General features: G+C 43.1%; 1 protein-coding gene across 10 annotated transcripts in view; it reads right to left on the reverse strand.

The window, feature by feature from the left end:
• Positions 1-25112, reverse strand: part of LOC120798511 (partitioning defective 3 homolog) — a 233714-nt gene that overhangs the window by 130635 nt on the left and 77967 nt on the right. For all 10 annotated transcript variants that reach the window (XM_040142808.1, XM_040142802.1, XM_040142801.1 and 7 more), the window contains 3 exons: positions 17659-17842; positions 13084-13271; positions 12395-12538 (listed from right to left, as the gene is read on the reverse strand). In XM_040142808.1, coding sequence (XP_039998742.1) covers positions 12395-12538; positions 13084-13271; positions 17659-17842 — 516 coding nt within the window. The remainder of the gene's footprint in view (positions 1-12394; positions 12539-13083; positions 13272-17658; positions 17843-25112) is intronic.

The following is a 25112-nucleotide window of genomic DNA, read 5'->3' on the forward strand; positions in this document are numbered from 1 at the left end:
CTGTTCTTTGAATGTTTATAACCTAATATAAATATATAATGTGAGGCTTTTGATTAGTATACGCACTGGGTGGGACATTTTACAGTTGGACAATGAACAATGTCCTGTATCGTATTGTTATTTATGTTTGACATATGGTCGATATAATCTTGCAGCTGTACATTTCATGAATTTTGGGTCGGATTTTTGTCTTCCCTTACCATTATTATCTGTTCGCCGCAGTGGACAGAATGCCGCCCTACTCAGCTCTTAAGTTTTGAGCCCGTGTGCAGACACTTTCTGCCTTTCCACGGCTCGTCTCCACGCATACTGTGTATCTGCAGCTCCTCGACCGTGTACATCACGGAAACTGCCGGAGGCAGTACTGTTGCAATAACGGCGCGAACAAAATGAGACTTCCAGCACTTCCTGAATTACCACGGTGCTGCTGTCGCAATCCACTTCATTCAACTGCAATTTCTGCGATCCAATTCGGCGGTTGGGGGGTGTGGGGGGGGGGGGTACCACCACAGCAAAAAATATGCGCCGCAATTTTCTCTAAAATAATAAACCACGGAGGCCTCCTCTGGGATCTGTGCAGTTTCAAAACTCACATTCTAGGAGTCGATTCCCCCAAAGGGCTCAGTCAGTGTCATTCGAAATGGAAACGCGGGAGGTGTGAACGACACTTGTTTTGCGACTCATGGGGGTGCGCTTGATTTTCAGCACACTGAGAAGGGGCAGAGCGGGACGTTTTACGCTGCCCTTGAATCCATTTGAAATTTCCTAGAAATATGCTAATAAAGATAAACTCTGATGGCGGAGATGTGCCCCAGAAACTGTTTCTCCTAAGAATGCCGGGGAGATGAGGTGAGTGATGGGGCAGAGAAATGACAGACTAGAGGGGAAGGTAAACAGACAGAGAGACTGACTCAAAGAGAATGAAAGCGAGGCACACAGCGGGAAAGACAAAGACACATTACACAGAGGAACAGAAAGCCCTGACAAAGCTCGTTCAAAGGATGAAAAACAGCACTTTGAAAACTCGGGGGGACTCAGGGATGTTCTGACACTTTATACTTTGGTTTTGGGTTGCCGGAGTGAAAAAGATGCAAAAAAGTTTGGGTTTTTCCATCAGGTTCATTCACCTTAAACAAAGTATTTACTAAACATTCTACGGATTTTACCGAAACAGTGGTTTTTAACAAAATTCCATCCTGGAATATCGATTTTAATATACACTGAAATAATTTGCATTAATCTGGTGTACGGTCACGATTTCAATGCGAGGCCTCAGTAGAATCTAACACTTCTTTAAGCGGCAGAAATGTACCTAAAATACCCTCCGTTTACGCCGCGGGGGTTCCAGTCTGGCCCCTCCGAGGCTGTCTGGCATCCCGGTACTGTGGATGGATTATTTAGACAGTAATCTGCCAGAGTCGGTCTGAACGCTGAGGTAGGCCTGAGTCCAACACACACCGACGGGATCGGCTCAGCTTGTCTCCTCTGACAATGTCAAACATGACACGGGTGGACGGCGAGTGTGTAGGTGGGTGACAGAGGAAGAGAAAATAAATAGGATACAACGAGATAGAAAGAAGACAAAAAAAGGAACGTTTGCAAATGTATGCATGTGTGTGTGCTTATACCATATGTAAGCCATACGGGGGACGACACTGCGTGTCAACTGGAATCAATGTCCGTTTTGCCTTCCTTTTCACACCCCACGTACACAGATGCGTGACAGGTTAAAAGAAAAAACGGCCAACACACGCCTTGAGGACAGCTTCAAGGCTCCTTTATATTCTCGCAGAATCTATTCCCTCATTCGGTGTTCTGATAATGACGCTGACAGGCGCCGTCTAACGTTTCGGCTCCAGAAGCCCCCGCAGCTGTTCGCTAATGGTCAAGTTTTCAGATTTTCCTCCATTTGTGCGGATTCATCAGGTGTATGGGAACTACTGCAGGTCTTGACCTCAAGGGGCACTCGCTGTAAGCCCTGAACACGGAGACGTCCGGGGCGGACGGCCCGTCACGCGGCTTGTTACGTGATGCACCGTTCATCGAGACGAGACTCCCGACGGAGCTGCTGCCATGGAGCAAAATAACTACCCCTCTGAGAGGAAGGGAGCTGCGGATGGTGGTGACAAGCATCTCTCTCTCACACACACACACACACACACACACACACACACACACACACACACACACACACACACACACACACGCAGAGTGAGGTAAAGTTGTCAGATTGAGGGCCATTATTCTGACTGACTCCGACGGTAATGGCTGCTGTCGAGAAGACGAGTGTGTCTATATAACAAGTCTGGTAGAAAACACAAATTCTCACACCCACTCTCTGTATCCTCTCCCTTTATGATTTTGCTCCCCACTTCCTGCTGCAGTGCTGTGCAGCAGCGTGAGCGTCACCTTTAGCAGAAAGCCTCCACAGCTGTATATCTAACAGCTCAACCGGTGACTCGGTTGAAGCTTTTTAAAGCCTTTTTAAAGTAGGCAACATTCTACAAATGGTAGTTTACACATCTGGTTTATTTTCTAACAATGTCCGAGATTAACCGGGGTTAACGGTTAAAGTCCACTCACTGACCCTTAATGATAAAATCCTGGGGATCCTATTTCTGAAATGGTCATTCCTCTCATCAAAATTTGCCTTGGGTTCAGGTTCCATTCAAGCCATCATTTCATATCTAATTATCAAGCCCCTTTGAGTAATAATTAGAATTATAACCAATGAAAATGCACCCATCATTCAATCTGATTAATTCTTTTAAGACTGATGTGCGACCACTTCTGTATGGCAACCACTTCAGTTAAATCTTTACTGACCTGATATCTGACCATCTCTCATCTTGTCCACTGGTGTTGGTAGAATTTGCGTTTATTATCCTGTGTTTTTTTTCCGGACGATAAAAACAAAAGCGAACTAATTCACAAATACAAATGACTGTTCTGTCACATTTCTAGAGGATCCAACAATATTTTATCCTGAAACTTAAAAGGTTTTATGCCAAAACCTTTTAATTATATGCGAGAACTGTGTGTTCCTGCAAGATCTGTTTGATGGTAGAGGGGAGGAGACCCTGAAATAGTACGGGACACAAAACCCAGCCTAAATATAAGCTATTTTAACGCATTTTAATGTAAAATTCCATCTAAATTTGGCGTTAGAATCAACGCAAGTCTTAACGATGATGATCCATATACACAGAAAACTGCACCATCACGCAGAATGCATGATCCCTTTTGTACGAGAATGAAGGACGTTCACAATATTCCACCTCCGACCTGCTTCACTGGCCTGAACATGACTTCCAGTACAATCTCTCCGACTGTCTTCAATGCGGAGTATTTTATTGTCTGAGCCTCAATACTCCGCTCTGCCCCTCCTCTGTCAGATCTCTCTCCGATTCTCCTCCGATAACGGCTGACACCCGCTCTTCTCATCCTTTGTGTCTGTCTCTGATCGTTTTACAGACCTTTGATAAACTGCTCCGCGAAACACCCTTCTCCGCGCTCATCTCCTTTCATCTGCCAATGTTTGCATCTCTTCTTCATTTTTCTCTGTGCTAATGATAAACCTTTGGAGCGCAGCAGGTTTACAGAACTGAGATCCTTATCTTTGATTTGTGTGTGTGTGTGTGTGTGTGTGTGTTACCAGCCTTTCCTGTACCTCAACAGGTGGATTAAGCTTGAGAAAGAGCTACCATCTGTGACCAACCCAATCAGGTCGATTTTTAGGTATAATTAGATTTTGGTAGCAGGTGATGAACAGCAAATTATGTGCTCGTGTGCATAAGCGGGTGTGTGTGTGTCCGTCTGTGTGTGTGTGTGTGTGTTTCTAACCTTCCTATACCTTAACAAGTGGATTACGTTTGATACAGAGCTCCCATCTGCGTCCAGCTTGATCAGGTGTATTTTTTTTTTTAATACTTACATTTTGCTAGCTTTTCGTGAGCAGCAACTGTGTTCGCGCCTGTGTGTGTGCGCGCAAACTCCTGACGGCAGGTTGTACCCCAAGGTGAAGATCTCCTCGGGGGGAAAGTGCAATCCCCTCGAGAGGGGCAGAGCTGTCTTTCATCTTCCCTCCATCTCTCTTTTCCTGCTCCCTCACCCCGACCCTCCCAGCTGGAAGGGATCTGGCATCCCACAGCTCTCTGTCATATTAAAACCGAAAGATCAAAGGCTATGGAGAGCGGCGGAGAAAAAGGAAGGGTGAGGGACAGAGGGAAACGAGAGGAATCGAAATAAAGGAGAGGATGTGAAGAGCGGGGAAAAAAAAAAAAAAAAAAAAGGAGGATCGGTGGAGGGAGAGATGGGGAGTACGATGGCGAGGAAAAGAGAGAAAGCAAGTAAAATAGAAAGAGTTTTAAATGAGTGATGTGTGGCTATAGACAGGCTGAATACTGAATTTAATCTGTAATGTTAAAGGTCTTTGTGCTCAAAGTAGAAAGGAAGTTTTTAAGTAAAGAATGTGTTCAATCAACAGTGACGGAAATGCGTGTCAAGTGAACGATGATGAACATGTGAGACTGGATTTCACATCCACTGATGTATGCAGAGAAGGGGCTTTTTTTTTTTTTAAAAGACTGTAAAGGTTCACATGATTTCTCTGTCCTTCAGCTGTTGGTGAAATATTAGTGACTTTGATCTTCATATTCATGTCAATAACAACATTAGCCCTTTTCCAGACACTTAGGTCTTTTTTGCTCTCTACTGTGAGTCTCTCGACCCAAACCATTAAAACAACCGAGATACAACATTTTAAGATAAACTTCACTACGATTGGACTAAAAATGCAAAGTTGCACTTGTCATGTTTCTATCAATTATGTTGCTTGTAGAAGTGTAATTCTTTTAAGCCGAGAAAGTAATTTCAAGGCCTCTTTGGTTGCACAAATTTTTACCTTCATCTTCCGATCAAGTGCAAAATTTTTTCTTTCAGCAGTTTGATAAATACAGGCCCAAATCTTGTGGTTTGGTATCTGATAAGCCTTTAAACACATTGGACATCCTGGATCATATCTCATCTGTCTCTGCACGACCTGTAGCAACGACCCCGACACTAACGCAGTCCCTTGCATTTCTTAACAAACACAGTCTAATTTTAGGTCTGCACGGCTATTTTTTTTTTTTTTTTTTTGCATGGAAGCAACCTTACCCACCCCTTGGTTGATGATTCAGTGTTGCCATAGTATCCCTTTGCTTTGTGTACTGCCACTGGCATTAATCGTTAGCTAAATTCCCTCTTCAACATTGCATGACTCATCCTAATGTATGACGAAGGTGCTGGACAAAAGTTTTTTGCCCATTATTAATTTGTTCAAATTAAAACCGAAAGAGTAGTTAATTACATTAGTTGCCGTTGAAAGCCGATGAACACGGACAGAAAGGTAACGAAAGGTGGAAGGGGTGAGAGATGAAAACAGAAGAAAGAGTAGGAGTGAGGAAGGAGTGATTATCTGCCGTATGTATGAGCTGCAGAGGAGAATGGATGAATAAAAGGGTTACGAAGTCAGACGGATTAATAAGGTTCACAGAAAACTAATGCGGATGGAAGAGCGAGAAGAAAAGTTGACTAAAGATTAACACTGAACAGTTCGCACATCTGCAAACGCAAACACACCTATGATGTTTATCCGTACACCCATTCACACTGCACTCACACACACACAGACACACACACAGACACTTGCTCATTCACTCACAAACATAAAGCTCCACAGCAGCACCTACTGGTCATTTCTCTTGAATCTACACTGATCCTGCTGCTTTGAAAAAGGTGGTGATGGTTCACTTTCTTCGGTCACTAAAACACACACACAGACACACACAGACACACACACACACACACACAGACACACACACTCGAAAAAACTTGAACATGCAGGTTTCGGTGCACATTATGCAAGCACACACGAACACACACTCAGACACACAAACTCGGTCTGAAGTGATTTATGAGTGTACAACTCAGGTTTGCATGATTTATCCTGCAAAAGCTCCGCTGTGCACCAGAGGGACTCAACTCGCCGCTACATACGATGCATGGAGGCTTGTTAGTTAGGAAGCACGGCAGAGAAGAGTGTGTGTGTGTGTGTGTGTGTGTGTGCTTACAAGATTATAAGATTTGTTTTTGGCGCGTATGCTTACAGTGTAAGTATGTTTTTATTGTGTGTGTGTGTGTGTGTGTGCACACACGCTTATTCAATTTGGTTTAAGTATGTACACTCTGAAATGTAGCATATGAATAACGTGTGTGTTTGTGTGTGTGTGTGGTTCTGCGTGTGCACGGGCATTAAAGAAATCCTGAGCCTATGTAGCAGTGTATGTGTGAAAAAGGTTGTTTATTTGTCTCCGCGTGACACACACACACACACTTCATCAAACTAGCGTGCTAGTGCCTACGTTTCCTGTCGTGTGAGGATGAACCCACGCCAGCATTAACATTCCCGCACGGGTACGGCGGTGTGCGGGTGTGCGAGCCTGAGCGTGCGTGCAGACCTGCCGTCGTACGTCTGCGTAACGACCTCCCCGGTGACTTGCGCGGAGCCTCCGTCCCAGCATGAGGGGGGTAACTCGGTTCCTCAGCAGTCTAATGGGCTGAGGACACAAAGCGGCATCACCGACGCACGCGCCGCTACAAACCGAGGTTCCGTGGCCCGGTGAACGCTATCTGTCAAAAACTACACAAAAAAAAAAGTACGGCACAGTCTGACCTCCAGCAAGTTCATCGTTAACTGCACCATTAAAATCACCTATTTTAGAGCACTGTACTTCAGAGGTGCTAATTGGGGGGGGAAAAAAAAAAGTGTTCATCCTATTAAAGCCGTAGCTTTTTCTAGCACTTATCAAATGTTCCCCTGCTCAGACGCATCCTGGATGTGCTAAGTATCTGGATGGTTTGGTTTTTTTTGGGCAACACTTTTTGTTGCTCCCAGTGGCTGGCACCGCTGTTTTTGAGCCAAACCCACGGGATCTCACCTGTCAATCAGTCAGCGCATTCGCTGCAGTCACATCTGTTTTCCTTTGGCTATTTCGCTTGAAGAAATTGACCTTCTGTCTGTGGGGCTATTTTGTCTCCTCAGTAATGGTAGATGTGGCTTCTGATACCAACAACTATTCTATTGGTTTCAACAAAATACTGCTGCTGCTGCAAAAAAAAAAACCCAAAATGCATCACTTCCTACTGAACAAACCGGGTATTGGGTGTTCACCACTCACAGTCAGGGTTTCCCTGTATATCACCAATGTAAAGCCTCAGCTTTTTACAACCACACTTGAGTCCCACTAGTTCTTCATTCAGCTATGAATGAACTAAAACCTCATCTGTTACAGTTGTTCGCACACTTATCTTCATTTTAAGTGTTCAAGTGCATTTCAATTTCTCCATTAATCGCTTAGATCTTGAATCTGGCCTCTAAATAAACGGCATCTCAGAGGCATATTCATCTTTTTACGGGCACTTGCATCGTTGGAAAGCGCTTGAGTTTGACGGTAAAATATGTGCTGGTGTTTGTGATGCCGGATGTTTTCAGGGGCTAGAGGTGTGAGGACCCCCCAGGGCGTGATGTGCACGTACAGAAACAACGCTAATGCTGTCCCGGGAAAACCACGTACCTCTGATTTATCAATCTACTCAGCCTAAGAATAACTAAAGTAGTATTCTTCATCCATTAAGGTTTTGTTTTAATCGGGCATTGAGTATCGGTGGTTTTCACTGGACTACGACAAACACAAAAACACATTTTTGTACGTAGACACAGGTGTAATATTCAGTGAGAGAGATCCCAACACACACAACACACAAGTGTCTGTAACAAAACACACGGAGGAGACGTTTAATAGAATGAGATGGACGACAACAAACGCACCCTCCATGACTTGGACGTTCTCAGAGACTGCCGTCTCTCCTCAGAGATAACGACCGACCCAGCCAGGGCACAGGTTGTGTTTGTTTGTGTGCGCTGCGTGTCGAGGTCCAGCTGTCCGCGCTCACGCTGCAGGCAGTTCAGCGGCTTGTGGCTCTCTCTTCCTAATTGGTTGATTTGCAGCCACGTCTGTGGCTGCCTGGATTTTTTGACAGATGCTCACAACCGGCGCGCACACACACACACTCAGACACATTAACGGATGGACACACAAACGCACACGCGTGCAGACCCATGAATCCGTGTCTTCGTGACTCATGCGCGCACACGGACAGACGCACGGACACACACGGCGGTACAGGCCTCTATATCCTTCGCAGCTTAAGCACCTCCGACCGGCTCTCATTAATACACAATCGACTGACAGCCCGCCGTTGCCATGGCAACCCCCCCTACCTGTTGCCGAAGGGGGGCCTGGGAGTTTAGGGGCTTGCGAACGCGGCTCAGAACTATCTCAGTTCAATTTGGCTGCGTGTCAGGGAGCCGTCAGCGCCGCCGCGGGCATGCAAAATGACCTGGTTGGGGAGCGGAGGGGAGCTTCATTCATTTCGGTGCGATTCAATGCGGCTCACTTCGGTGCAAAGCAATGCCCTGTTCCGTACGCGTCGTTATGAGAGAAGCCAAATTCTCAACAGGAGTAAAATAGGCCTACTCCATTATGTGATGATCTATGCTAATTCTTCTCTTCATTTCATACTCCTCTGTTCCATGTTATTCATTCTAGGAAGATAAGATGAAACTAACTTGGGCAAATTGCTTTGCTTAATTCGTCGTTCCAAGCCGCTCTATTCTAATTAAATCACTGCATATTCTATTCTTGCTGTGCTGCTCTTCATTCCCATACCATTCCATTTTATTATCTTAACAAAAGGTTTCACACACTGCCGGCAAATGTCTCTCTGGGCTAATTGTGCCATGGCAGAATTCTGTTTGGTGCTGTAATTAAGTGTTATTCAGAAGTATGGAGAAGCTGTGTGGCCGTTAAGGACGCACGAAATGCTCCGCATCAGTTCTATTAACAGAACTTAGTGGAAATCACACTTTGTTTTACTTTTGTCTCTTATTTTACTTTTTTTTTTTTTCAACTCAAAGTGAAACCTTACTATAATTTCCAGGATGTGTTACTTTGCAGAGAAGACTTTCACGTCTGCTGCCCCCTGCTGCTTGGAATGACTTGCAGATCTTTTCATACCATAGGACAATTTTTTGTTCAGTCCTCTGGGTCAGTGCCAGTGTTTCAAAACGTCGCACTTTTTACCGACTTGCTGCTGTATTCTAGTTCCATGGTGTCGCGTCTTCTGTGTTTTGCACTGTATTTTCTGTCATTTTCACAGTCTGGCAACTCTGCCGCTACATTGGCCAGGATTCTCTGGAAGATGAGATAATCTGATGGCAACAAACATTCCCGGTAAATGTCCAATTTCAGTCAGATATGTTAAGTTACATGTGTACAGAGCTACGGACATCTGGGGACAAAGAGAGAGAGTTTTGGCTTGTAGCTGTTAAACTTTAAACCAAGGCTCCGTATCAACCAAACGCATCGTAAAAGGCAGTGCACAGAGTAGGTGCCGTGGCTGTTTCAATTCTCCGTCAGTACTCCATCTATGAATGTGTGTGTGTGTGTGTAATACTAGGAGCTCCTCTGACACTCAGACCTAAACCATTTCTACCTTCGACGGTGCACAAACATCTACAGACGCACAGACCATTGTGGTGCGAGTTCGTCAAATTAAACATGACACACAACTGCTGGTCCTTAAACTCGACCTCCTCCTGGCGATAGTTTTCAAACAGATCCAGACATTTTCAGCTGACAGCTGTGCTGCATTGTTTGAAGTAGCTCTATTACACGCTACACTTTGAGTGTTTTTTCTTTTCGGGGAACAAAATTATATTTCCCCCGAAATGGATTGTGATTATGAATAAAACTTTGCCCGCCTGCAGTGAGTCAGACGAGACGTCGCGACAGCACCGGAACGAAAGCCAGGCGGCGTGGCTCTGTCAGCGACAGCTAAGTTACAGAATCACTTCGGGCTGTGAGAAGCGGTCCGTGTGATCCGAGTCGCCGTATTTCTGCGCTAAACCACCGGCAGAGGGTCTCTTTTGGCTGGTTCTGTATTCGGCTCGATTTCAACAAAATCAAATATAGTACGGGGCTATTTGGCCAATACACGATATAGAAAGATAAAGAGGAGTAATCAAATGAATTCAAAACATATTAAAACAATAACAACAGTCTACAATCTGCAGTTTATATTCAAACTTTTGCTCGTAACCAAAGTAACTTTCCTTAGTCTGATGTATCCCATCTATGTGTTCATTTTGTTATCACGTCTGATAAGAGAACCGGGCTTTTCTCACCATGCAGCAGAGTTGCAACATCCTTCCTGGAACAAAGTCAGCTTAGTGCAGCTCGCGTCAATGTGACATAAAACAGTGACAGCGATCAGACCGGACTGGCCAACAACAGCAGCTCATGAGACCTCAAACTGGAGTGTGTGGGCCCTTGTAGGTATGTGTGTGTGTGTGTCATTGATAAGAAGAAAGGGCACAGTACAGAACAGAATCTGACTGGGTCATTTACTGTGCCGCCACATATACAAGTACATGCAAACACACGCACGCCACCTGTACACTCACGGAACAAACATGCACAACATGACACCCTAGTCAACAAGCTGTCTGTCACTATCACACAGAGAGAAGCAGCCTTAAAGACAGACACACACACACACACACACACACACACACACACTACAAGGCCACACAGACCGATGTAGCTGTTCAAGTCACAGTGGGGGCTGTGAGCAGAATGAGACTTTGGCGGGGAACATGCGTTGGCCTGAGTGTGTGTGTGTGTGTGTGTGTGTGTGTGTGTGTGAGAGAGTTGAAGAGGGCAGATGGCCTTCAGCAGGTCATTAATACTGACGACGACATCCTGCGGTGACCTCCGCCACTTAACCCCTTTCACTCTAAAACCCGTTGGAAGGCAGATCGGGGAAACGCTGCACGCTGGACGGTGAGAGCTTGTTGTACACGTAACCCTTCCGGGGAAGGATCCTGTTTACAAAAGATCCTATACAGCAGCGAAAATTGGTCTGAGTTAGATGACACTGAGTAGAGTCTCTACATGTCAGTGCCAAAGATGATAAATCGAAGTACACCGTAAAAAAGCATGTTTAAAAGCTGAGGTTGTCAGGTCGTGCTGGGCATTAGAAGAGACTTCTAAGTGCTTTCAAAACCAACTGATATATCACCTCACGTCTTGCATTAAAAAGCTGCACTTCAAGACTACGGCCAAAAGCCAAGCGACCACCACCGTGTACGTACCTTCCGCCTCTGAATGACAAAGTATCTCGTCAGTATTCTGTATTCGTACTCCAAAGGCGGCGGCAGAAAGACGAGCAAAACAAGCTCAACCATTTTCACATCACTATGAATCCAGTGGCGCAGCTTTGTCACATGCTTGCATACTGCAACTGGAACAGTAAAACTGTGGGTTTTTTTAGCAAATGGCCTTTTGCTTGTGGGAGAAGCAATAGGTAAAGAACAATGCGGTGGTCCTACAGTTTTCAGAGAGATGATGGATAAAAAGCCGTGCGTTGGTCCTTTTTCCGCCTCCACATTACACACTGGGTGACTCAGCGGCGCGAGACACTTTTCTCAGCTTGCATGTCTTCATCTTTATCTCAATATTACACTGAGATTAATCCCTCTTTATCAAACCTCGGGCGCGACACACACGTCTTACCACAGCACAGATGTTTCGACAAACAGAACCAACGGCCAATAAACAGAGGAGATAGTCACTGACCCTTTTACGCAACATAGAGCTTCGTGTTTACTCAACTTATTCACTTTTCTGATCCATATATATTTAAATATTGATGTCATCTAAGGGAAAACTTCTGACTTTGTGATACAACCGATGCAACAACCAAATATGAACCGAATCATGCATTTGGGCAAGGAGATATGGACGTGTTATCATATTTCATGATCATATTCTAACAAAGCTTTGGCTTCCATGACCACAGTGGGAAAAGAGTCGACTCCGCCGACACTCTACACATCCAGTATAATTAGGACCATATATACTGGATATGGCTCGTGTTTTTTACTGTATCTACATTACGTTATTTCTCCTTCCATGACTTGTGTGTCATTGGGGATTTATGGTGGAAATTCTTCCCTTCGTAACCTTTCCGCTCTGGGCCAGGGGAGTGATAGAACCAGAACTGGGTCGGATAGTGTGAGAACGAGACGGGCCGTAAATCTCCGGATGGCTGAAGGTATCAGGTGTGCACTTCACGTCAGGACATAAAGTACAGGATATAGATACAGTGTGCATTAGGTTTCGTAAGATCGTCATCAAAATGAGTGTGTGTTTTCTGTTAATGCTGTGCGTGTATTCATCCAACATTCAATCCAACGTTTACCGTGTTAGGGTAAGGTACTTGGTCTCACCTGTTCTTGCCTCTCCAACCAGCGGTCCACCATGGGGTGATTCGCACTGAGAGACGACCGCGCCGTCTCTCTCTGAAATTCTCTCTGATTGGCCCATGTCCCGGCATCTCGCGGCAGGCTGCGATACGTTTCCATGCCTTTACCCTGCACAGACGTGTGAGCAAAAGTGTTCTAGTAAACGCCAGTTCTGTCATGAATCGGGAAAGTGCTTAGTTGACTTTTTGTAACCATCTATTTGGTCATTGATGGGGAAATGTATAAATTATTAGCAGAAAAGGCAATGGTAAAAATAAATAGACTTAAATGATTATTTTGCCCAAAATTTGTTGCTCTGGCTCCGAAAGAAATAAAAAGGCATTGGATGGATTCTGATGTAAATATTCTGCCAACCTCACTGTCACAGGTTGCTCATTACAAACTGATTTTGTGATGTTAAAGATCTGGTCTACAGGTGAAAGTAATGGATTACTTGCAAGTTTTACGTGCAAATGACGACAGGATCATTTGCAAACTTGAAACATTGACTGATAACTTTCAAGACCCCCCCCCAAAAAAAAGCAGATATTCAGAACCCTTCAGTGCATCTATGTAGGGATGATACTGGTGTGTCACATGTAACTGGATGTGTGCGGTTTCCTCCATCAAAATGCAATAAGTTTTATATTAGCGCTCGCTGGCCGTCCGCCCACCTTCCTCTCTAGGCTGTTGGTGCCGGAGGATTGGCGAGCTTTCAGGAAGCCGGCGGTGGTCGACCAGCGGGTTGGGTTCTTCCTCGATGGCGTCTCTTCCGTCGGAACCCGTGAATCGCCGCCGCTAAACGGCCCGGTGATGGTCAGCAGGGCGGGGTCGCTGCTGCGCCGGACGTGGAGGGGCATATCTGAGAGACAGGAAAGACGGCAGGGGTGTTAAAGCAGAATTCCTTTTTTTTTTTTTGATACCGAAAGTTATACGAAAGAAATGAGGATAACCGGCTTCCTCTTACCCTGGGCTACACTCTTGGAAGAAATTATATGACCGTATGTTTTTTTTATACACTCATTTGAAGGAAAGTGCCATATTGTATGTATAAAACTATACCCCTTGCTGTAGCTGATAAAACTCAAAACAAAGATTCAATATTATGTTCAGGAATGACTGATGTGAATATGCTCAAACTAATTTTCGTTCCTCAAACAAAGTGGGCTAATAGAGGCCGTTAATCACCGAGATTCCATTATCATCCTATTGTGAATTAATCAGATTTATCATTGAAAGTCTAATCAGGCAGCTCCAGTTTCTACATTACTGTCAGTGCATCCCCTCATTACAGCAGCAGACTGTGTGGGAACAACAATATTGAGAAACACCAGTGTAAGTGGATGCCGTCCATTAAAACTCTCCACTCTGTTTAAAAGTTGCAGTGTGTGGGAAGGGGGCCAAGATCCAAATAATGACTCCAACAAGAGCACTGTGCACACAACACCACAGCCTGCAAGTGTACACAAGACACGCTGCTATGACATTTTTATTTTTATTTTTAAAAATCGCCCGCTTTTTAGAACACTCCGAAATCCCACGGGCAGATTTGAACGGCTGAAAAGGCACCCAGCAAACAGACGAGAGAGAGATGGGCTGTAAACAAAACTGTTTAAAAAGTTGGAGCATCTTCTTCGGACGACAATGCCAAGTGTCACTTTCCCATGTTCTCTTCCAGGACGTTCTGCCGTTTCCACAGTATCGGATGTTTTGGATGGTGGTGTGCGTGTGTTCATACAGGAAATACTGTGATCTGTCCAAAGAGAGGAGTGTGTATCTGAGTCAACACTTATTTGACTTTGTGTGTCTTGTGAGAGTAAGTGTGTGTCAAGATTAACTGTGTCCATCTGTGTGTGTGTGTGTGTCCCTGTTTATGTGTCTGTACTCTCTGATAAACTGATGAGAACGTGTGTATCAAGGAACACTAATACTGAACACAATACTTTTGTTTAGAGGTATGTGCATTTTTGCCAAACCGAAATGGCTGTGTGTGTGTGTGTGGAAAGTTACTAGAGGGTGTGTGTGTGTTGGGGGGGGTTGAAGTATTTTTGAGCTGGGTGTGTAAAAGATGCGTGTACTGGTGATAAGTCAGTATTTTCTGTGGCTACAAACTCGTGGAAATGTTTGTGTTTGGAAATATCTGAGCCAACAGCTACAATATTTGTTGAGAATCTGAAAATGTGTGTGTGTGTGTGTGTGTGTGTTTGTATGTGTATACAGTACACTCATGTACTCGGCTGACTTGTGCTATTAGGTCACCCAGAGCGTGGGACCCAAACCGCTCTGAGCTGTGGGAGGCAGTGGCGCTCTGGGAGATGGAGTTCAGGGGGGGAACAGGGAGCGGGCTGTCCTGACAGTTCTCAATACCACCTACACAACTCCAACTCCCACGAGACATTAGGGCATAGGACTGCAGCTCTTCAGCTGAACTACAGTGATGAGTACTATGTCCCAATCCCCTACCAGACGTTAATTCTATTACACCTTGTACTAATCTGCATAGTATACACTTTCAGGCCATGGCTGCAGAAAATGCTTGTTTCTGATTGGCTTGCAGCTGTCAATTAAAAATCTGAACACTGGGAAACTTCAAATGCAGTTCAACACAGGTCAACAACTAAACCACTTTTCTAAGTCAACGTATGTTGTATATTGGATTGTATGCAACCACAGCAGGACTTTTGTCTTATTAGCTGTTAACAGATCATTAATTCGGAATAAAATACATTTGTCTATTGTCTTCTGTGACTCTGGAGAAGTTTTGTCGATCTTTAAGAAAATAACACTGTCATAGCGATATCATCAGGCTTGGCTTAGCTTTGGACCAATGACATTTTCAATAGCAAGTCTGTATTACACCTTTACTGGAGGTGTGGACTTTAAAAGACAAGGGCATCTACCATGGAGAGATTGTCGAACAGAAAGAAGCTTCTGAGTTGCATTATGGGGAATGTAGGATCCAAAGTTTTGAGAGCTTGATGCATGCTATGGACTTAAAGTCGGATATCCAGACCCCTGTTGCATTGATTTGACTTTGATTTCTGTTAATCTATCTATTGTGGATCCCCCAGCTTTATGAAAGGACAACACACATACCACTAGAGCAGCCAGTGACACTCCAGTGAGTACAGTGAGTTCTTAGAAGGAAACTTTAAAAGTTGGTCAGTGGCCATATGGTAATACACTGTCCTCACATATAAAATAACCCAGTCACTTCGGTATATGAGAACATCCCAACTTCCGCTAGTGCATTAAAACTGCTACTCAGGAGCAATAATGCCTTATCAAATTAATATAAATGTTTAGTGCCAGTTTTATTTGTTTTTTAGTTGTTTTCCGGAGTGTCTCACTCCTCTCTCTACAATTTGTTTAACGTTTTCACCTTTATGCATTTTGATTTCAGTCGCTGTATTGTGGGAGAGTAGTGTCCGTTAACAGCCCAAGGTAAAAGATGAAATTATTAACTTCAAGTATGACTCTTCTCCCATCATAACTACTGCATTTTGGAAATTGACTTGCATCCGTAGTCTAAAAGCCTCACATGTTGACAACAGCGGCACTGTCTTTGAATCGGCATTTTCCCATCTGCAGAGTTTTGAGTGGCACAAATCTAAGAAACTATCGTCAGTCCATTTGTGAGGCTCGATTGAATTTTATGTCTAATAACCTTACTCACTTTTCTTTTGAGTTCGCGGACCTAACAAGAAAACTGGCAAAGACCCACAGAGTCCACAGTCCGCTTGTCCAACATGAATCAGTGACTGAAAGCTATTCTCATTAGCCGCTCATGAAAAAAAAAAAAAAAAAAAAAATGTAATCGAGTTCCCTCTCTTCCATGTCAGACATTTCTCTTAAAACCCATTAAAATTCTTCTGATGAGATTCCGTGTCATCAATTAAGCAGGGTTAGAATTTATTATGGAGACGGTTAAATTGGACGCAACTGGCAGGTGCGATTAATGCCTGAGATTTCCATTTCTTACTGCAAATTTACATTCAGCATCTCATCCAGAAATCCAATTAGGACTGGATCGACCTCTCTTGCTCTGTGTGTGTGTGTGTGTGTGTGTGTGTGTGTGTGTGTGTGTGTGTGTGTGTGTGTGTGTGTGTGAGAGACAGAGGCAAAAAAAAAAAAAAAAATATTTTGGTCGTCGCTATGTCAATCAATGCCAGTTCACAGGTCATCACTGGAAATAGCCAAACAGCAACCAGTGGAATTTTTTTTAGTGCTAATTAAAGAGCCTAATTAAAAAATTGTTTTTGACTTTTATTTTGCTCAGGTAGAGGTGTCTGACAATGTGTGCGTGTCAGGCTCCGTATTTATTAAAGTTAGGAGAATTGCGTTTAATGATGCTCTATAGAACAACGTTCGGAGCAAAAGGGTTCCCTGCTAAATGTAAAGAAAGAGACATTTATTATGAGACTCTCTCGCGCTTAGAGTAAAGTGTACAGTAGGAGTAACCTTTGGCAAGATGCTGGAAAACTGAGGCTGCAGCTATGACGCTGATAATCAAACCTCAGCAGGTAGTGGAGATGCTGTGGTAAACTAGAATTGAATCTTCTCAGTTTTTAGTTGCTGGCAGTGACAGAACAGCACCTCTCACCTTTGGATTCAACAGCTACAAGTCATGTAAAATATATTCTCAGTATTCTGTGTTGTGTGGTGTTGGCGCACGTGGCTTTTTGTTGACTTGCCACACAAGCCATCCATTTAAGTCAACACAAGCAGCATGTGCATGAAAAGATATGGAGTGGAAACCACGCTCACCCGCCTCGAACCGGCACTACCACATCACCTGCAAGAGTCACTGTAATTACAGTAGGAGAAGTGACTCGGCCGGGGGAACTGCAGAGGTGGACGGGCTCAGCGTCACATTTGATTTAGGAGGCAGCAAATAGAGCCAATTAGCCACTCTGGCCGGGGATCAAACGGCTATCTGTGCCTGGAAGAAAAAGAGCCTCCTGTCCAATTAACAGAATTTATGGACAGGGCTAAGGTACCGCTGAGCCATGGTAAAGTAAATTGTAGGGTTTGCTGTATACTGCTGCAGTCGCTGACACAGAAGAGGAATATAAGAGAAATGGAGTGATTTATTAATCTGTTAAGTAAATGTTTTAGTTCCTGATTGTATCTTTAGATAATGGTCCTATTACCCTAATAATGCATTCATCATCGATTCATCCAGTGGTCTCCAATCCAGCCACACGGATCCCTGATTTCTTTTTTTCTCGTGTAGCGTTGAGACTTACTGGTGCGCAAGGCGGAGGGCGTAACCTCGATCTCGCTGGCAGCCTGGTAGGGTTGGAAGGCTGAGGCTCCACTGCCGGCACTGAGGTCTGCAGCAAACAGGTCGGGGCTCTGAGTCCCCGTGGAGCTGGCACTGGTGCCATCACCTCCATGATGGGGTTCCTGTTCGTCATACACGGCTATCAACTGGGAGGAGGGAGGGAGAACAGAGGAGAGAGCACAAGAGGTTGGGTGTTCAGAAACGTGTTGCTTTGTGTTGGACAAAATGCATCTCATGAAAAAGTCAACAGACTCAACTGCTGTACGTTCTCAGAAAGGGGAGCAGGGGAAGAAGCACAGCACAAAAATACAGGGAAGTAGATTACATTTATTGAAAAGGTTTTCTTTGTATTTGACAAAAAAGCATAAAAACCAAAACTGTATAGATTGTCTCAGTTTATGTTTAGAGTTATGATAGAAAATAAAATTAGAAAGAGAAAGAAAGGAATAAAGACAAGTACATATGAATGTAAGAACCGAGAGGGAAGTGCAGGAAGAGAAATGCTGCAATTTGTACAAAAATAATGCAACAAAACTGAGGTAAAATGTTAAATTTGGATGACTGACGGTTATGAGGATCCAGATCCCAATTCCAGTCATAAAAACCGAACATGTTTGAAGAACAAACTTAATGAGAACGTTGAAAAACCGGATCAAGATGCAAATGAGAACCATTGAAACAAGATTCTATGTGATTTTATGGCCAGCCATCAACATCAGCTGACCCAGATTGGAATGGAATTGCTCCAACGTGGTCCAATCAGTCATGATGCCCAAATCCTAACTACAATGATTGCCGGTACATTAAATTCAGAGGTAGTTGCCTTGAGATTGGTGCAGAGAAAAAACAACGCATGGTGGTCCTTTTCAGCCCGAATTCAGGGGGACCACACATACAGTGCAAAAGAATATGGATGTGATTTAGACCCTCTATTTTATGTTATGACACTGAGGTCTTCATCATGTCCAATCATATCCTCTCTTCAATCAGAATGTTTCCTCACTCGACATCTATGGGTTGAAAGCTGTTCTCCCTCACAGATCTGATTAATTCCAGCCTCTACTGAGTCCCTTTATTAGATTAAAGATGAAATTCATGCTGTCCCTCTCTGACTCCCACTATGCCGGCGTGTGTGTTCAGCTGGCTTCAGTTAGCCGAGGAGAAAATGATCCATCCACCATTTGCCAGTTCAGAGGACACGATCTAAGGGTCCCTCATGGTGAGATCTGATGTAGAAGCTTGACTGTGATACTCAAAAGGTCCAACCCCCAACTCTTATTTTTTAATGCCGATGAAATGCTAATAGACATGGTCTACAGCTCAAACGTCTTCATGATATCGCTGGGGTTCATCTGGCTTTATTTATATGATCCTGACCAAAAAAAAAAAAACTTGACCAAACATCCCACATGCCAAGAAGCAGCTGGACTCGACACAATATTTTAACTTTATTTTTAAAAAATTGGATATACCGCCAGTGAAAAACAACGGTGACAAAGCAAAATTTGATCTATGCAAGAAAATAAATTCATGCTGGGTGGAAGTTGAAGTGGACGTGGAAGCTGATAATAACACTGATAATGTTATCAGAGTAATCTTGGCTTAAGCTTGGAGGCTACGAACAGGAGGACTATGTTACCGGCTGGGGGCGTCGGGTTTAAAAGATGTCAGCATTTACCAGGTAGGGAGGGTCTAATGAAAAGATGCTATTAGCTGCATTGTGGGAACTGTAAGATACAGTGTTTTTGGAGATTGACCCTTACTAGAGTCCAGCCAGGGCTAAAGGTAGAGCTATCCCTGCCTCTGCTGCCCTAATTTCTCTTAATCTGCGTCTTCTGAATCCCCTAACTTTATGAAGGTGCAATACTAAATGACTGGAGCGCTCTCTTGAGAACGCACGGTTTGGGATTTCCTCTTTGGCGGTCATAATGCACCGAAATCAGCGAATGGTAGCGCCCTCAACTCCAGTTAAAAAAACAAAACAAAAGTAAAAATGAAAATTTAAACAAAAACCTGCAAGATGTGTTTTTCTTTTTTTTACCCACTAAACAATCAAAAGATCCTGGTTCCTTTTCTTTTCTTACCAACACTGGACGGGAACCAGGACTTGATATAGAAATGACCTCTGCTGCCCATAGGCCTAATACTTTTACGTCTTCTTCCTGCATTGCTAATGCTTAGTTCTGTGCTTTCGTATTGTTTTTTTCTGATCATGTGATCAAGCCACAGAGGGAAAGGCATCGTTCACTCACATACTTTTGAGTTGACCACCAATGAACAAAAATAAAAACTAATCTGGATGGCGGAGCTCTTGTGCTTCTATGGCTGCAATCATACTCACTGAATGTTAAATGGATGTAATGCGTAGCAGACCGGCCACGGCATTACCTGCTGACTCGAAGAACAGATCGGCAGAAACAGAACCCATAAAAATTATGTGGTACCCAATCCTGATTTGAGGGCCCTATTTTTAACATGCTGTTTATCTTTTTACATGTAAAAGAGAAGGAACCACTGCACAGTTAGGTTACAAATATGCATCTAAACAGCTTCTTGGTCACACTTAAAATAAAAAGAAGTAAACGCAAACAGAAAAGAGTAACATTCAAACCAATTTAATTAAGAAAAATAAACTTCCTAAACATATACACACCAATATAATAATAATAATAATAATAGAAAGAGATGCATTCACATGCACACAATTACATTTAGAGACACAGAGATACCCACAGAATCCATTAAAACACACACACATACACTCACACCATTCAAATCCAACTACCACTTTTCCAGCACATTAAACCTTCATTTCAGCCACATTTAGTCTGAGAGCTGTGGAGTTTTATAGGACGCACGACAGGCTCCCTGGTGAGAGGAACAGGCTCTCGAGGGCACACATACACAAACACTTACACACATTTATAGACCTCTAGACTCATTTTTCCCATTAGCCCCTTTACATAAATGCACACATTTACTTCAAATTAGAGCTCGCTGCAGCCTGGGGCTAATCTGTACACGCAGTAATGGGGATAATAAAGGGTGAAAGGGCAGGGGGGGGGGTTTGTGAAGGGAGCATGTGAGTGTGTGCATGTGCCTGTGTGTGTGTGTGTGTGTGTGTGTGTGTGTGTGTGTCTGTAGGTGAAAGAGATGTAAAGAATGCGTAGAAGACTGAGTGAAAAAAAAAAAAAAAAAAAATCGAGAAGGGGGGAAATGAGAGAGAAAAAAAGTGAAGTAAAACATATAGTTGAGATTAGAAGTGTGTGTGCGCTCAAGTGTGTGTTTGTTTAAGTTAGGAACAGGTGAAAGGGTAGTAAGAGAGGTTGTGTGTCTGTCTATGATTGTGTCTTTTATGGGTAGACATATAAAACATCTATATAAAACGTCCTGTGTGTGACTGTCTGAGAGTCCTCCACTCTTGCCTCATTAAAGCTCAGTTCAGCCAGAACAGCTGAGTCGGCAAACCCCCCCGCTCGCCTGGCCTGCTCCCGGAGGACTCTGCCGGAGAAGAACCCCCAAACCCAAGTGCTTCCACAGCCCATGTGGTTGTTACTACGGTTCGGGGTGATCAGTTCAGCTGCGGAGAGCACCAGAAATGTGTTCTAGCCTCCAAATCTTGAGCCGATCTGATATCACTGAAAGGTAGAAATAATCACCGCTAGTCATCAACGCTCTAATAAAAGCAGTAGAGCAGACACGACGCGGTTGTTAAAGCAAACACCCCCAAGTCCAACGAAACTCCTTAGATACCAAATAATACAGTCTGAAATCCAGAATCTTCTAAATTTTAATATTCCACAAACCTTTTGTACGGGTTCAAACGCCTCCTATTAATGTTCCTCCTCCAGAGCATTTGCACATTTGCACTGATACTTCTCTCTTCAAAACATGAATCAGTTACAAACGTCAGAATATTACGTTTCTAAGACATTCGACTCTCATTCTTCCGCTACCGGAGAAGTTGTGTTCGCCCAGAGGCATCTCAAAAGTTTCATATCATCCAATTATTTCAAACCGAAGACAGTAGCTGAAATCACTTGCATCACATTGTTTGCCACACAGTGTGCAAGTGATGTACGTAGGACATGACGTGCCTACGGTACATGCAGCAAAACGGAGATGAGTACGTGGCGACAAGGAACTTTTAACGCAAAACAAATGCCGGCCGGGAGGAAACTGACAAGCGACAAATGTTCGACAAGTGCCATAGTCCTCTGCTAAATGCTGAGAGATATTTTTCAGAAACTTCTGATTCTGAAAAATACAAATATAAACATAACGTTCTAAAAAACATAAAGCTTTCAGAGCTGTCAGGAACAAATACTGTGTCATTTTGGTTTCAGGGAGACAAAAAACAAAACAAAAATAAAACAAACTGAACCAGCGACATGTTTCAATTAGACTGTCAAGCACAATTTATGACAGGTTTTTCTAAGTTAAGTACAAAAAAAATATATAATGAGCAGTAGTTCATGGATAATTCTATACTTGCGCTAAACTAAAACAGAAAAGTGCCACCATTACATAGTTTGTTCACCAGTAACAACCGACAAGATGAATTTACCCCGGAAAATGTCCCCCTCAGTACATATCTAGGTCCCAATTAAAAAAATTAAATTAAATAAAATGAAAAATTATCATCAGGTGATATAACATTATTGGATTTGTCAAATTTCCAGATATCGATCTCAAAAATCTACTATCGTTCCTGCTGTACATGTCATTTCAAAAATATGCATGCCAAGCCATCTTGTGTCAGATTACAGCACATACACCAAGATTTGGGATAGCAGTAGCACCAAGGATTAAGAAATGAGATTATGAGCGGAGGCCCCAAAGCAAAAAAGGGATCTGGCCTCAGCCAGAGACTCAGGCTCAATCAGGAGTGCCAAACAAATAAATGCAGGATGTTCCACTGGCTCACAGGCTTATTTTTCTCCACGTCACTAAAATTTCTCCTCTGACATAAGTAAAAAAATAAAATTTGAGTTGATTTCCAGGCTCTGGATTGGTTTTAAAGATGGGCTGATGAAAATCACCCGAAACATGACCAGCGAGTCTTTAGCACTTCCTCTTGCCACAAGTAACAGACGACATATTAACAACATCAGCATGTGCCAAATTCAGGCTGTCTGCGAGTTCAAAAAAAACAAAACAAAACAAAACAAGGATGTCTAACAATTGCAGACCTGTTGGCAACTAATGGCAGGACAAGTCCTCATTGCTTTTGTTTCCAGTTTTTCCCTTTTTTGTAGACGACAAAAAAAAACACGAATGACAAATAAAACAAACTAAACATCAGTGTTGGTTTGTTTCTCCGTTGTTCAACAAATGTAAGTGAATGTGTTGGAGTGCAAACACCAGAGGCCACAGCAACGACTGACAGGCTCTCCCCCTGGACTTGGCTGTCGAGCGAATTGTTGTTTGTGAGCTATGAAACAGCCCCCGAGTCAAAGCTAATTGCTGAGGTTTGTTGACAAGCACGGCCCCCGACCCTGCCACGGGAGAACTGGTGCCACCAATCACCGTCCCCACACACACACACACACACCCCTAACACCTACACCTACACACACACACACGCAGAGAAAAAAAAAAAATGACATTCAATCAGCAGGGTTGGTCTTCCCTGAGGAAAACAAAGATCTGTACACCGAGAAATGGGTGGAGATTGGTCTGTGAAACTGAATCAACAATATACTGCAGCCTTCCTGCTTATGACTACAAACTTAATCTGTTACAGTTTACGATGAGGGCTGCAATTTTTTTTCCATAATTTATTGATTTATTTTTTGATAAACTGATTAACTTGTGGGATATCATAATTGCGTAATCTGATCACAGCCCAAAATTATACTTTAGCTAACCAGTGGTTCCAAAACCAAAAAGGAAAAGAAATGCAAGCAAATTTTTGAGTTTGATAAGCTGCGATATATTGATCAATTGATTAATGAATTGCTTTATGATGTACTGTAGTTGTGTGTTAAACTAAAATTATGTAATACTGTAAGCAGAATATCTGGCTATAGACACAGACAGGTATATACATATGCAGTGTGCAACGTGTGTACGGGTTTGAGAGAATCTGCGTGGCTATAAACAAAACACTCATCTCGCATTTTTAATCAACTTTGGTCCACTTTCAGGCACCCACATGCCCTAAACCCCAGCCAAAGAGAAAAAAAGAGTACCGATAATTGAAAAGTAAATTACAATGGAAAGCGTGAGTCAGTCCACTTTTCGGCAGTCACTCGCAGCTCATAAATCATCATCATTGCTCTGGCTAGAACAATACGCTGGCAGCCGGGCCAGAGAGAGGGAACCGGAGGGCTCTCAGGGGGGAATTAATCCTTAGGAGGTGTGTGCTGAACTTAGCGAGACACAGTCATTGCTTGCGCCACATCAGCAATCGCCCAGTCTTATTCCATCAGTAAGCTTATGCAGTACGACCGTCCAAAAATTACACTTGCCTCGGTTCTGGCTACCAACTCCAAAACATAAATCTCAACAAACTGCTACATCCACCTCACAACTGTTTGATTTATTCCCTCGTCACATAAAATAACGTCGTCATTACAGTTTCACACAGAATTATAGTTCATCAATAGACTGTATTTTCCCTCATGTCAAGCTCCACAATGTGTATATATATATATATATATATATATATATATATATATATATATATATATATATATATATATATATATATATATATATATATATATATATAATGTGTCTGTGTGTGTGTATATCTATATATATATATATCGATAAAGCAGCCCCATAAAATGAAACAGCAGGACTGATTATTTGAAGAGAGGGAGATTTGCTTGTCATACACAGTAGAAATGACAAGACAAGGGGAACTGGAGCCACACACAGACAATGTTTTGCTGTTTTTCTAAACTGACAGTGAACATTCAGATTTAAAGTAGAGCTGCAACTAATGATTACTTTCATTACCAATTAATGTACCAATTATTTTGTCAATTAACTGACTAATTATTTGGGCTATAAAATATCAGAAATACTGCAAGTGCCCATCACAGTTTCTTAAAAGTGAGATCATTTAATCTGCTCGTTCTGTCCGACCAACAGCGCAGTACCTAAAAATATTCTGTTTACTAGAATAAAAGACAAACATTGCCGAAATGATGCTAGCTAAATTTCCTAGACATTATGTAGATTTAAGAAGTTGTTAACTGGAACACTTAAAGTCCAAAGAGTTTGAAAGTCTCCCAGTAAAGTAATGATCGGCTAATCGTCTCAGCTTCAACTGTCATTGCTAGACATTCAGATTTTCGCAGTTGTATTTAGTATACCGATCAAATCCACCGGATTGGTACCAGCGTCTCAGCACTACCTCACGATACTGACCTCATTACATGAACTGGGTAAATGCCAGACATG

This window comes from Xiphias gladius, chromosome 14 (genome assembly GCF_016859285.1).
Source record: "Xiphias gladius isolate SHS-SW01 ecotype Sanya breed wild chromosome 14, ASM1685928v1, whole genome shotgun sequence".
NCBI classification, from domain to species: Eukaryota; Metazoa; Chordata; class Actinopteri; order Istiophoriformes; family Xiphiidae; genus Xiphias; species Xiphias gladius.